The sequence below is a fragment of the Berghia stephanieae genome, chromosome 2, assembly GCF_034508935.2.
Source record: "Berghia stephanieae isolate SIO BIC M18660-M18661 chromosome 2, UCSD_Bste_1.3, whole genome shotgun sequence".
NCBI classification, from domain to species: Eukaryota; Metazoa; Mollusca; class Gastropoda; order Nudibranchia; family Aeolidiidae; genus Berghia; species Berghia stephanieae.
In genome coordinates this window covers 120,327,802-120,340,568 of record NC_088361.1, presented here as the reverse complement: position 1 = coordinate 120,340,568, position 12,767 = coordinate 120,327,802, and the positions used below count along the sequence as shown (strand labels likewise).

The window sequence follows — 12,767 nt, the reverse complement described above, 5'->3', positions numbered from 1 at the left end:
CTTATTTTGGTCTTGAATATGGCACATATAATTCTGGAGCTGACTGGTTCCGAGCTAATCAATGATCGCTGCGACTCCTTACTTATCATGCAACATATTCGATTATGTCGCGTTTCTTCCTCATGGCCTGAGTAGAGAATCATCTCTCCAGGGGCAAGTCTCAGTTGGCCTGCCTGAGTCCATCAGGTCTCACACAGACCCATCTTCTCCCAAGTTATGTCTTAATGTTTTTGCTCTTGATGCTTTTGTAACAAGATTGTTTTTACAGGTAGAGATGTTAGCTCTCTATTCCAACCTATTTATCCCCCCCCCCCCCCCCCGGGAGTTGGTCTTTGCCCCTTGAACTGCCCAGCGTGGTTAACCCTACTAAGAGCCAAGGCCCTTGCTGGTATGGCTCTTAGGATCATTGAGATATGCAAGCCGCCCCATCGCGTCAAGGTAGAGAACCTTGGGTAGTTTGAATCTCATACCATCTCCCTTTTTCTGGGATACTATATTATGGTATCCCTCTTGTTTAGATTTTCATTTTTTTAAAAATAATTGTTGGATAGTGAAAAGAACTAGTCTGGATTGTGGTAGGAACAGTACCACCCCAGCTAGAACGAAGAGATTTGTTGAAGGTCACAAACCCTGGCAGATGGGACTCAAACCTGCTGCTTTTTTACACATAACTCTAGGCTACGTTGTAAGTGTCTTGGTTAAACTTAAGCGGTCTAAGTCTGGAAACATGAAAACTTGTTTGAACCACTTCCCTTGTACTACTTTGTATACCAGGAAAAACAGCTAAACCTGTGATATATTATTCTTGACCTGTCCTGATCCCGTGCTCCTCCCTTTTTCTGGCTCTGAGATGACTTTCACGTTTCGTAATGGTAAAAAGACTTTAAAACAAAGGAAAAGATAAGATTTGAAATGAACCAAACTTTTAACGAAAGCCGTTTAATTCCAAAACTGATTTTGAATTAATTATATTTATTGCATTGGAACGGTGTTTGAAAATTATCAATGGGCAGACACTCTTTGGCAGACGCTTCGAAAACGCTGGAGAAGATTTGTCCTCACATTTCTCATGGATAGCCCGTAAACAACTGGGTTTACTACGGCGTTGAATTGGGCCAAAGCCAAAGCCCAGACAAACGCCTCAGATGGCATCAGGGTGGTGTGGCTATACAAGTCAATGACGACGATGGGCAGCACAGAGAACAGCGGACCCCAAGCAACGAGATAGACGATCAACAAAACCATAAACGTTCGAATGACTCGATATTCTCTCATGGAGCGTCTTCTCTTGATTTCCAAAACGCTGGGTTGGCTACCGATTGAATCCAAACTACTCGTAATCAACTTACGGATACTGCGCATTTTCGTAGCGCATCTGCAATAGCACCAGGTCATCAATCCAACTGGAAGTACGAAGATGAAGAAGCTGGTGACCGTTAGAGTGGTGGTAGACAGAGTATACAAATAATCGTGTGGCCAGAATAGAGTGCAGACGTGAGCAGTTTGGTTGTGGGAGTGTGCGACTGGACGCTCCACAACTTGGAAGAATATTCCAATTGGTGACATTAGCACTACCGAGAGGAACCAGATAATGGCTATTATGTTTCCAGCTTGGTGTAAGGAGATGGTGATGTGGACACTCATTGGATGAACGATGTGAATGTACCTGGATGTAGGAAACAGATTATAAATATGGGCTAGTATGGTTATAAAAAGAAGGTTTTAAACAAGTAAATGATACATATATCGAATAGTAAATAAACAAGAAACAAAGTATGTACATTAATATGAAAAAGCGAGTTTTATAAAGAAAAAATAATATATATCGAATTTTTTTTCATCGTCCTCGTTTCATTTGGGGTCGCGGTAGCAGAAGGTTATAAAACGTATGGGATAGGAATGCATATAAGCTATTTTGGTTGTTGTTTTGTGTATTGATTGGTGCACAGAGTGGGTCAATTCTATCCATGAGTAGAGGTTACTCAATACATACAATATCTCATCGTGTCACAAAAAGTCAAGCGATGTTAAGTGTGGTCTGTAGCTGGATGGGTGACAGTTGTAAAAAAAAAGCCTGGTTCCGTCGTTGCGTCCTTAGAAAAGGCACTTTACACCGATTATCCCATCGAGTCAGGTGTAAACGATTACCTGGCTATTTATTATCAGTGAGGGTATATATTGAGGTTTTAAGTTCCAAACGAATCCTTACAAGCGTTATGCACTGTAAGAAAGAGAAATGAGATAGCATGTGGCCTAATCGGGGAATACATTATGTATTTTGAAGCTTACTGAGCATGGTAACCCGTTGGTATGCGATATACAAATACGTTCATATTTATTAAAGAAGTACTCACTGGAATATAGCACGCTGCCGGGAGAAGCCAAAAAGGCTTCTACAATCCGAGCATGGAACTCGGATACAACGGGAATAGTGGGACTAGCCAAAAATCCACGTTGTAGCCGAGTCCCGTTATATCCGTGCACACAGTATTTGAAGAGAGTCGATACTGAACGAAATAGGAAATGCAAGGAACACATTTTGAGTTATCTCCCTAGATAAATAATCAAACAATGTGACTATGACTTCCATTTCTAACTTCACTATCACCATCACTATTTCTCGCCTTCTCTACCTTTTACTTAGAGGCGAGTTGGAACAATGCAATGGTTAAATTCCACCTTTCTCTCTGCTTTCCACATTTCCCCAAACCCGCCAGTAATAGTCACTGCCACTAACAACACTCCAAAACCCAAGTAACGCATAGAGCTCATCACCCACTCAATTCTAATACGCTTCAACAGTCGTAACGTCACTTCCCTCGTAATGACGCATGGTAACTTAGTAACTGGTTCTAAACTATCGGAACAATGGCGGACGCCCTTATGAAAATTTCTCCGACGAGCATAAAAGCATATTCAGCGGAAAAAAGCATGATAAATCTGATCACAAGACATATGAAAAGTTTTAGCCAGCATGAAGAATAAAAAGTACCGATTTTCTTTGTTTAGAACCACTATGGCCGCCGTTGCTGGGCGACGTGACATCAGACTATTGAATCCAATTAGGAATAGTTACCTAATCGGTCACGAGTCGCACACCACTCACTCTACGCCAACGCATTAGGCCTAAATGTATCAACACGTTGATCAGTCACACGCTTGCCACTAGCCTTTTACTGTGTCGCCTTGGTATATTACAAAAAGTACACATCGAAACGCCCTTATATATAAATATTAACTGCTATTCGCCTATTCCACACACGTGCACAAAGAAACGCCCAGAACTGCTGTTCGCCCATCCCACATGCCCGAAGTACAGAGAATAACTGCTATTCGCCCACCCTACCTATTTCCGTTATTTATGCTTTCCTCTCGTTTTCTTGAGTTACTTCATGATTCTCAACTGCATACTAAACTTGCAACACACCACTGATGTAGCCTTGTTCCAAGATATAATTACCCCGGTATAGCCATGCATGATTTCATATGCATTATATAGGCCGTTAAAAAGGGATTTAAAAATTGTCGGTCGTAGCCGAGCTCCCGTTGCATCCGGGGACGTTGTACACGAGATGTACTGTAACGACTTATTGTGGGGATAGATAAAATTCAAACATCAATCTCCTGAGTGCAACAAGAGAGGAAGTAAGAAGGAAATTGCCAGAAGACAATACAGAATAAAAAATTTAGCGGCAGTGATGAGGGTTTGAACCCGCGACCTTACTGGTACGTCAACTCCGCCTGGCCGGGAAGAGCGTGACTCTACCGTATGAGCTATCCACGATCCTGAGTGCCGTATAGTAGAGCGTGCTAGACTTCGGCATGCTAAAATCCAACGAGTTCTGAATGAATAGATCCCTAAATAAACACACCTGTCTATGCTTACGGCAGCGATACTCCAACACACCGCACATCCACAGATGCTTTGTAGGTAAAAGACGAGGTGACACATGACATGTCCCAGGTTCCAGTCCCCTTGAATTCTCACAACAGCTAGGATTGGGCCGATCAAGCCGTATAAAAGGTCAGCCACCGCCATGTTGAGGATAAACACATTGCAGACTATCCTGGATTTGACAAAAAACGAAACAATGTGGGCAAGATTGGTAATAAATCAATAATAATAATAATAATAATAATAATAATAATAATAATAATAATAATAATAATAATAATAATAATAATAATAATAATAATAATAATAATAATAATAATAATAATAATAATAATAATAATAATAATAATAATAATAAATAATAATAATAATATAATAATAATAAATAATAATAATAATAATAATAATAATAATAATAATAATAATAATAATAATAATAATAATAATAATAAAATAATAATAATAATAATAAAATAATAATAATAATAATAATAATAATAATAATAATAATAATAATAATATAATAATAATAATAATATAATAATAATAATATAATAATAATAATAATAATATAATAATAATAATAATAATAATAATAATAATAATATAATAATAATAATAATAAATAATAATAATAATAATAATAATAATAATAATAATAATAATAATAATAATAATAATAATAATAATAATAATAAAAAGAAATAGAAATAATAATAAATAAAAATAATAATAAGAAAATAATGATAATAATAAGATAATAATAATATAATAATAATAATATAATAATATAATAATAATTAATAATAAAATAATATATAAATATATAATGAATGATAATAGATTAGATGATGATGTGAAGATGATGATGATATGATGATGATGATGATGATGATGATCATCATCATCATCATCATCATCATCATCATCATCATCATCGGTAAAATAATATACTATGTTCCTTTAGGGGTTTTTGTCGTTGACAGTTGGGGAGATTTGAGCCCGAAACGTTCCATGTGGTCACCTTTTAAGCTGTTATATCTATTTTTGTCAATTACATATAGAATGTGATAGATAATTAGCAGATTTAAGTAAGGTAAGGCTGAAAATAGATTTAAAGTTCGGCCCGGTCATTTCTTCCAAATATATGATTTTAGGCCTAGACGTTGATAATAAATTAAATAGACTTGACTTAAAAACAATAACGATAAGTAGTGAAATGTAAGCTCCAATTTAATAAACGAAGACGTATCACGTAAAAACAAAAATCATGTCCAAGTAACAAATACGAAAGTGCTTCAAGCGGTACTCGAACCCGTGACCTTCCGGGCCACTGTACAATACCTTAACCACTCGACTACCTGGCCCATCGAAACGAAAATCCGGATGAAGAATGGAATTCAATAAATTAATATCTTTTAAATAAGTAAATTTTTGCTGAGAGAGACGTTGAATTAAACCTTTAATTTTGTTTTTTTTTTAGTGATTGGATAGGTATAGAAATTACCTCCTGTCGTGGTTGGTCATTGATAGCAGAATGAGGGAGTTGAGGATGGAGGACAGGATGCAGTTGGTGATAAAGAACACTGCCTCATAGTATTCTGTACCAGTTGTCGCATTTCCATACTGAAATTATTTACGTATTCATAACATAAATATCTATGTAACAAAAATACAACCATTAATAATATTATGCGATCTCAGAAATTGTATGCTGGTGTGATTCATTCATACAAATTTAAAACTAGTAAAGAAGAAGAAGAAGAAGAAGAAGAAGAAGAAGAAGAAGAAGAAGAAGAAGAAGAAGAAGAAGAAGAAGAAGAAGAAGAAGAATGAGGAGTAGGAGGAGGAGGAGGAGGAAGAGGAGGAGGAAGAGGAGGAGGAGGAGGAGGAGGAGGAGTTGGAGTAGGAGCAGGAGGCGGAAGAAAAGAAGAGTAAGGAAAAAGAGAGAAAGATCCCAGAGAGAGATTGAGAGAGAGAGAGAGAGATAGAGAGAGAGAGAGAGAGAGAGAGAGAGAGAGAGAGACTTTATATTCTCATAGTATATACCTGTGTAAAGTAAGTGAAATAATATGATCCGTTCCTTCCAGAATGTTCCGAATCAGTAAAGAAGAAATAAGATGGGTTGATGAAGCAACAATCCTGTGTCATAGTCTTTGTGTATCACTGTGTGACGTAGAACACATCATTCTCTCGATGACCTGGAATAATGTTACTGATACAGACGGACAAAATGGATAAATAAGTAAAATCCCATGCTCAGTCTTTTTTTTTTAAATCTACATATGTCTCACACTGTATAATGTACACCGAAACTTGAACACTTAAAGTTTTAGTCTGTAAAAGTTATTGTGAAGTAATGTGAATAACAGCTTTCGGAAGTCCAAGGCTTGAGAGTTGTTGCCAAGATATGAATCATTTAAATTGATTGATATTTTAAAGATGAGAATTCTGGTCAAATGTTTGTGTTTTTCTAGAGTACGGCAGTTAACTGGCTAACGTTCTTTCAATCATCTTTATTTAGTACATTACACACTAGATTTCTACCTTGAATCAGTGTCCTCTCTCAAGATTTTACCTTCTAGATTCTCTCTTTCTTACCTCACAACATGTTATCTCAATCCTGAACAGCGTTTCTTATCTAACCGGAAGAAAAAAGAAAATAAAAATCATTTTGATGTGGACATATCGAAAGCCCAGGTCTGACAGTGTTTTGCCAAAACGAGGGTCAATTTAAGTGAGGACGAGTTTTATGGCCAAAATTTTCAATACGTTTTATTTTATTTTTTATTTTTTTCAGAATAATGCAGAACAAATAATATATAACTCCGGATAAATCTATAATATATTTTATTAAAGAGAATTAATATAATGGTTTTCTTCTCCAAAAGACTATGATGTATTATTAATCATTTCGATATTAAATCTAATTCTACTTTTTCGCTTCACTCACCCATAATATTAGATTGAGAAGGTGGATTACAATAACTATTTCTATAGCAACGTTATAGCAATGCAAGATATCAAATCTTCTTTGAAATCATAATAATGCAGATGATGTACCAGGTGTGACTGAAAAATCTTGACGCCTATCGGAAATTTCCAATTGTATTGAACGCACCAGATTGCACTAGGTATACATAAAAATATGCGCAATTTATTTTACCATTATGTCACCAAGTTTTGTTAAGCGTCTATAGGGAATGAGATTAGCGGAAGAGTAACGTCCCTTGATTGGACGTCACCTTACAGAGAGAACGTCAATTTGGTTTTGAAGTGTCTCAAGCCGCTTTCACCGGAAGCATGGACGAGAGACGCATGCGCACAACCAACATGACGTTCTCTCTCTAATAACTTTTCCGCCGGTGACGTCACAGACTATGGGTGACGTCCAATCAAGGGACGCTACTCTTCCACTAATCCCATTCCCTAATAGTTTTTAAATTATATTATATGAAAGAGCCCATAGTCCAACATGTTGGACGAACTCATTTGCAACGAATCAAGGCATCAAACGGCGAACTGTAATTGATTTCCTAACTGCAGAGAGGTGTCCATCCGTAAATTTATATTCATAAACGGTTGGAACTGATACTGTCTCCACCAAAATCAAAGACCGGGCTCGCAGTTGCTCGGAAATTCCATTGACCGCAGTAAATGAACAACAAAATTGACGAACTTATCAGAATCAATCGCTATGAAAGAATCTGACACTTTGCCAAAGGTTTGGAATTTCATATGGAAGAGTTGAATATATTGTTTGAGAAATCCTGGATTACAAAAGGTAATGTGTCCGTTGGGTAATGAGAATGCTCACACAAATGCACGGTCACATTGAAAGAAGCAGTTTTCTTGAAGTCTTGAGCACCCCACAGTCCCGAGTTTGCTCCACGTTAATCTTTTTTTTCTCCCTTTTATCAAGACTTGGGATGCACCTTAAGGTGACAATTTTGACATTGATGGCGATGTGCAGTCGGTGGTGATTCGATGGTGTCGAAATATTATGTCATGTAAATTCCTCTTCAACACGACCCAACGACAAGTGCGTCTTTGGCGGCTCTGTGAATGATAATCGTGGCTATGTTGAAATTTAGAATGAAAATCGGAAAGGAAATGAAGTAAGCTTTGTTTTGATACTATTGTAATTTTTAAAATTTTTATAGTTTTGAAAACACTATTGCGGCATCAAGACTTTATGATAAAAAAAAAACAACAAGCAATCAAGAAAAGAAATCGTTTATAAAAGCAAACTCGATGCGTCATCTGATAGCACTAGTTCTCTTTAACATGATATTATGATTCAGAGGAAACTATGATGGATGCAAAGACTAATGGCTACGTAACCGGTCCTTATCAGTCCTTGTGTTTGTGTCCATTAAATATTGTTGGGTATTTGATAATTTTCCCATAAAGATAACAGCGGTGGGTTGCTATCACACATTGGCAAAACACAATTTTTTTTTTCATTTTGGCAAGAAAACATTTTTATACACTGATGTATTGCCAACCGATGTCACCATGTCTTAATAGTCGACATTTCAAAGAAGTCTTTCATTTCTAAAGAAGTCTCGGGATCACTTTATATTAGTGTCTCAATTATATTATTGACAAAGATGAATGGCCTCCAATGATCCCTGACTTAAATCCTGTGGACTGCAGTATTTGGTCATTGATGGTTTAAAAAGGTGGTACAACATTCCACTCACATAGTCAAAAGAGTCAATTCACATTTTTGGGATCAACTCACATTCAAGATATTAGAAAATATATTGGATTATGGGGAAAATGCCACGGATCAGTCATAAAGCAAAATGAGGGATCGAAAATCAAAATTTGAGAATTACGTTCGAAACCTTATATGGCATTTTGCGATGTTGTTATAAAAACAATCGTGGATTTGAAAATTTTTTATTTATTGTTTTGAAAAATTGTTGACATAAATTTGAATAATTGAGTTCGGTGTGAAAAAAACTTCAAACGTATAATGTATATAGTCTTGTAGCTGCTGCAGGCTTTTAATCTTTCCTGTGTTTTTTTTTCTCGCACCCGATATATCATTATATCATTTGTATAGTGATTCAAAAGTAATGTAATAAAAAAAAATCGGGGTTTATTTGATCATAACGGCCATAAATTAGCATTTTAATATTGATAAATTAATTGGTTGTCAAAATGAGGGATCATTGGAGGCCATTCATCTTTGTCAATAACATAATTTCTGTTCGTACTGAAAATTATGTCGCATTGTTAGAAGAAAAAAATTATTCCATACACTTTGTCCCGATCGGTCATTTGTTTTCAACCTTGCGCGACAACTTCTTTTATGGCTCAGAGTGGAGAGTCACTTTGTTGGCTTTTTACTCGCCTCTTTTTGATGATTCGTTTACGCGCCGACTGACACAAACGGAGTGGAAGCGACTTCCAGTCATCAAATCACCCGGTTGAACATTACTCACTGATAGAAACGAAATTGGATCCAATACTATGATGTCACGTCGCCCAGCAACGGTCGTGGTTCTAAACAAAGAAAATCGGTACTTTTTATTCTTCATGCTGGCTAGAACTTTTCATATGTCTTGTGATGAGAATGTGTAAAAGTCAAAACATGATCAGATTTATGGGTTTTTTTCCCCTCTGGATACGCTTTTATACTCGTCGGAGAAATATTTCATAAGGGAGTCCGCCATTGTTCCGATAGTTTAGAGCCAGTTTCTAAGTTACCATGCGTCATTACGAGGGAAGCGAAGTAACGACTGTTGAAGCAAATTGGAGTCACCTAGCTCTTTGTTATTGTTCTTAGCAAGCCATTTTTATAAATAGTTCTCACAAAATTGCCATGCCTCGTCCTAACTGTTACGCGTTATGTTAGCTTTGAAACCCTTATAAAGCACATTGAGCACATTTTGAGATTATTGCGCTATGTAAAAGTTCAGTTTTTTTCATTTGATTTTATTTCTATAATTTTTGTATATAGATATGTGTAAATTCATCCCTAACTTTAACCTCCAATAGACCGCACAGAACTGATTTGGAGTGAAAATAAAGCACTTATTATATTGATGGCATTTGCTGCTACATTATCAGTCCCGTTCTGATTATGAAGGCCGGGGGCTTCCATTTTTGTTTGTGTGTACAATAATACTCTTCATCCGCTATCTCGTCTGCTTCCTCCTCCTCCTCCTCCTCCTCCTCCTCCTCCTCCTCATCATCATCATCATCATAATCATCATCATCATCATCAACATCATAATCGTCATGATCTTCAGCACCAACAAAATTATAGTCTTTCTCCTTTCTTATTCCTACTCCTTTTCCTTCTCTAATCATCATCATCATCATCATCATCATCATCATCATCATCATCATCATCATCATCATCATCATCATCATCATCATCATCATCATCATCATCGTCATCATCACCACATCATCATCGTCATCATCACCACATCATCATCATCATCATCATCATCATCATCATCACATAATCACCATCGTCATCATCAACATCAACATCATCATCATCATAATGGAAAAGAACCAAAAATAAATTTAAAAAAAACAACAATCAGAAGAAAATCAAACAATCCTGCGACTGTTCTGCTGTGTATCTTTATTTAAAGGCAAAAGTTGGTTATAAAGAAGATAAAGAAAAAGGTGGAAAAGAAGAAGAAGAAGAAGAAGAAGAAGAAGAAGAAGAAGAAGAAGAAGAAGAAGAAGAAGAAGAAGAAGAAGAAGAAGAAGAAGAAGAAGAGAGAGGAGGAGGAGGTAGACGAGGGAGATGACGACGACGATGATGATGATGATGATGGTGATGATAATGATGATGATGATGATGATGATGATGATGATGATGATGATGATGATGATGATGATGATGATGATGATGGCGACGATGATGATAATTATGATGAATAAAATTGCGATAAATATAATGATGAAAATAAAAGAGATTAGGTGTTTATAACACGTTTTGTGATAGCGAAAACATTTCTCTCACGATACCCTTAGTACCACCACGAGATGAGTATTACAACAGAAGCTATTAAATACCATTAATATAATAATATATTATATCATTTTTCATTATCACAACAATGAAAGCAATATCTTATCATCTTAAACATTGAAGGCACTTCGAAATCTTCACAGTAACAATATCGATTATTTACATTGGTAATTAAGAAACCACTACACATTCTCCATTCTCTATCTTTTGACCTGCATTGAAACGTACTGCAAGATACACTCATACGCACACACACATACCCAAACACACAAACATACACACACACACACACACACACATCTCAGATTCACAAAAACAATTGAAGACAACTTTGTAGCAAAATTATCTACAGTAAGGCAATGGTTATTTCTAATAACTGACAAAGCTAACAACTTGTATAATCCATGTTTCGTTTTTATCATCGGTATTTCATGGAGCTTCAATATAATAATATTGAATAACAACTAATTTATTTATCCTACACCACAATGGTTCAACATGCATCGTGATACAATAATCCATCCAATCCATGCACATCTACAGCTATAACTTAAGATTTGGTTTATTTACAAGGTTGTTCACATACCTACAACACAACAAAAACGACAACAACAACAACAAAACGAAAATTATATTAAAACTTAAATCAAAGAAATAAATTACAGCAGCAAAACTGACATCAGCAACAACAACAACTAAAACGCCAACAACAACAATGTAAACAACAACCAAAAAAACAAAACAAAACAAACCCCAGCAATAATAAAAATAACAAGGAAAATATTGCCAAATAAAAGCAAAAACAACAATACCGGCATCTGCAACTGCAACAAAATAAACATCAAAACCACAAACAAAAACAGCATTGAGAACAACAACAACAACAATAATATGAACAAGAAGAAGAACAGCAACAACAACACGAAAAACAACAAAAATAATAACACCAACGACAACAACAACAACAACAAATAGCTTTTACAACAACAACAAAAACAACAGCAACAACAAATACATCCAAAAAAAAAACACTCACACCACCACCAAAACTAATTTCTAAAAGAAAAAAAACAACCCTACGGAGGCATCTTCAGCGGCCTCCTATAGTCCAGTAGACTTTGGAATTCACAATTTCTTAGAGTGGCATAATACCCACTATAGAACATATTGCATTGAACCACGTTGTTTTCATAACTACTTTCCGCCACCAGGAGATTTGGATTCACTTCCAACTGAAAGAGAAACGTAATAAAATATTAATTATTCTATACCTCCCAATAAAATTTATTTAACACTAACGCGTGGTGGAGTTGGGGGGGGGGGGGGTGGAGTGGCCGAGTGGTTAAGGCATTGTACTGTGATTCGTAAAGGTCCCGGGTTCGAGCCCCGCTTCAAGCACTTTCATTTTATTCCATGGGCAAGATTGTTAACCCCCGATTTGTTCACTTTGACAACATGGATGATTCCTGTTGACATCAGATATATTGTTTGGTGGATAATCTATAATATTCCTTCATGGAATGCCTAGGCGGTGGTATCTTATGATACCGTAGCTGAAGGGAGTAATTGGATTCAATAGTCTGGTCTCACGTCGCCCCGCAAAAGGCGGCCATCGTGGTTCTAAACAAAGAAAATAGGTGCTTTTTATTCTTCATGCTGGCTAGAACTTTTCATATGTCTTGTGATCAGATTGTGTAAAAGTCAAAACATGATCAGATTTATAATGTTTTTTCCCCTCTGGATAGGCTTTTATGCTCGTCGGAGAAATATTTCATAAGGACGACCGCCATTGTTCCGATAGTTTAGAGGCAGATACTAAGTTACATGAGTCATTACGAGGGAAGTGACGTTACGACTGTTGAA

The 12,767-nt window shown here is 36.1% G+C and overlaps 2 protein-coding genes across 4 annotated transcripts in view; both read right to left on the bottom strand.

The window, feature by feature from the left end:
- Positions 1–923: 923 nt before the first annotated feature.
- LOC144963849 (free fatty acid receptor 4-like) lies at positions 924–6,506 on the bottom strand. The gene is made up of 4 exons (XM_078897798.1): positions 5,945–6,506; positions 5,403–5,521; positions 3,873–4,067; positions 924–1,666 (listed from the first exon to the last, which is right to left on the bottom strand). Exons 1-4 carry the CDS (start codon positions 6,044–6,046, stop codon positions 1,003–1,005), a joined length of 1,080 nt encoding a protein of 359 aa, XP_078753924.1. The 5' UTR covers positions 6,047–6,506; the 3' UTR covers positions 924–1,002.
- Positions 6,507–10,488: 3,982 nt separating this feature from the next.
- The window catches only part of LOC144966444 (lysyl oxidase homolog 2A-like), a 47,542-nt gene continuing 45,263 nt past the window's right edge, over positions 10,489–12,767 (bottom strand). For all 3 annotated transcript variants that reach the window (XM_078902971.1, XM_078902972.1, XM_078902970.1), the window contains exon 10: positions 10,489–12,136. In XM_078902971.1, coding sequence (XP_078759097.1) covers positions 11,981–12,136 — 156 coding nt within the window. In that variant the 3' untranslated portion in view covers positions 10,489–11,980. The remainder of the gene's footprint in view (positions 12,137–12,767) is intronic.

Excerpts from the sequence above, each read along its gene's own strand:
- LOC144963849 (XM_078897798.1), bottom strand. The coding sequence starts at position 6,046 with ATGACACAGGATTGTTGCTTCATCAACCCATCTTATTTCTTCTTTACT. Across the intron at positions 5,522-5,944 it reads ATTTCACTTACTTTACACAG|TATGGAAATGCGACAACTGG; the intron begins GTATATACTATG and ends AAATAATTTCAG. Across the intron at positions 4,068-5,402 it reads ATGACCAACCACGACAGGAG|GATAGTCTGCAATGTGTTTA; the intron begins GTAATTTCTATA and ends TGTCAAATCCAG.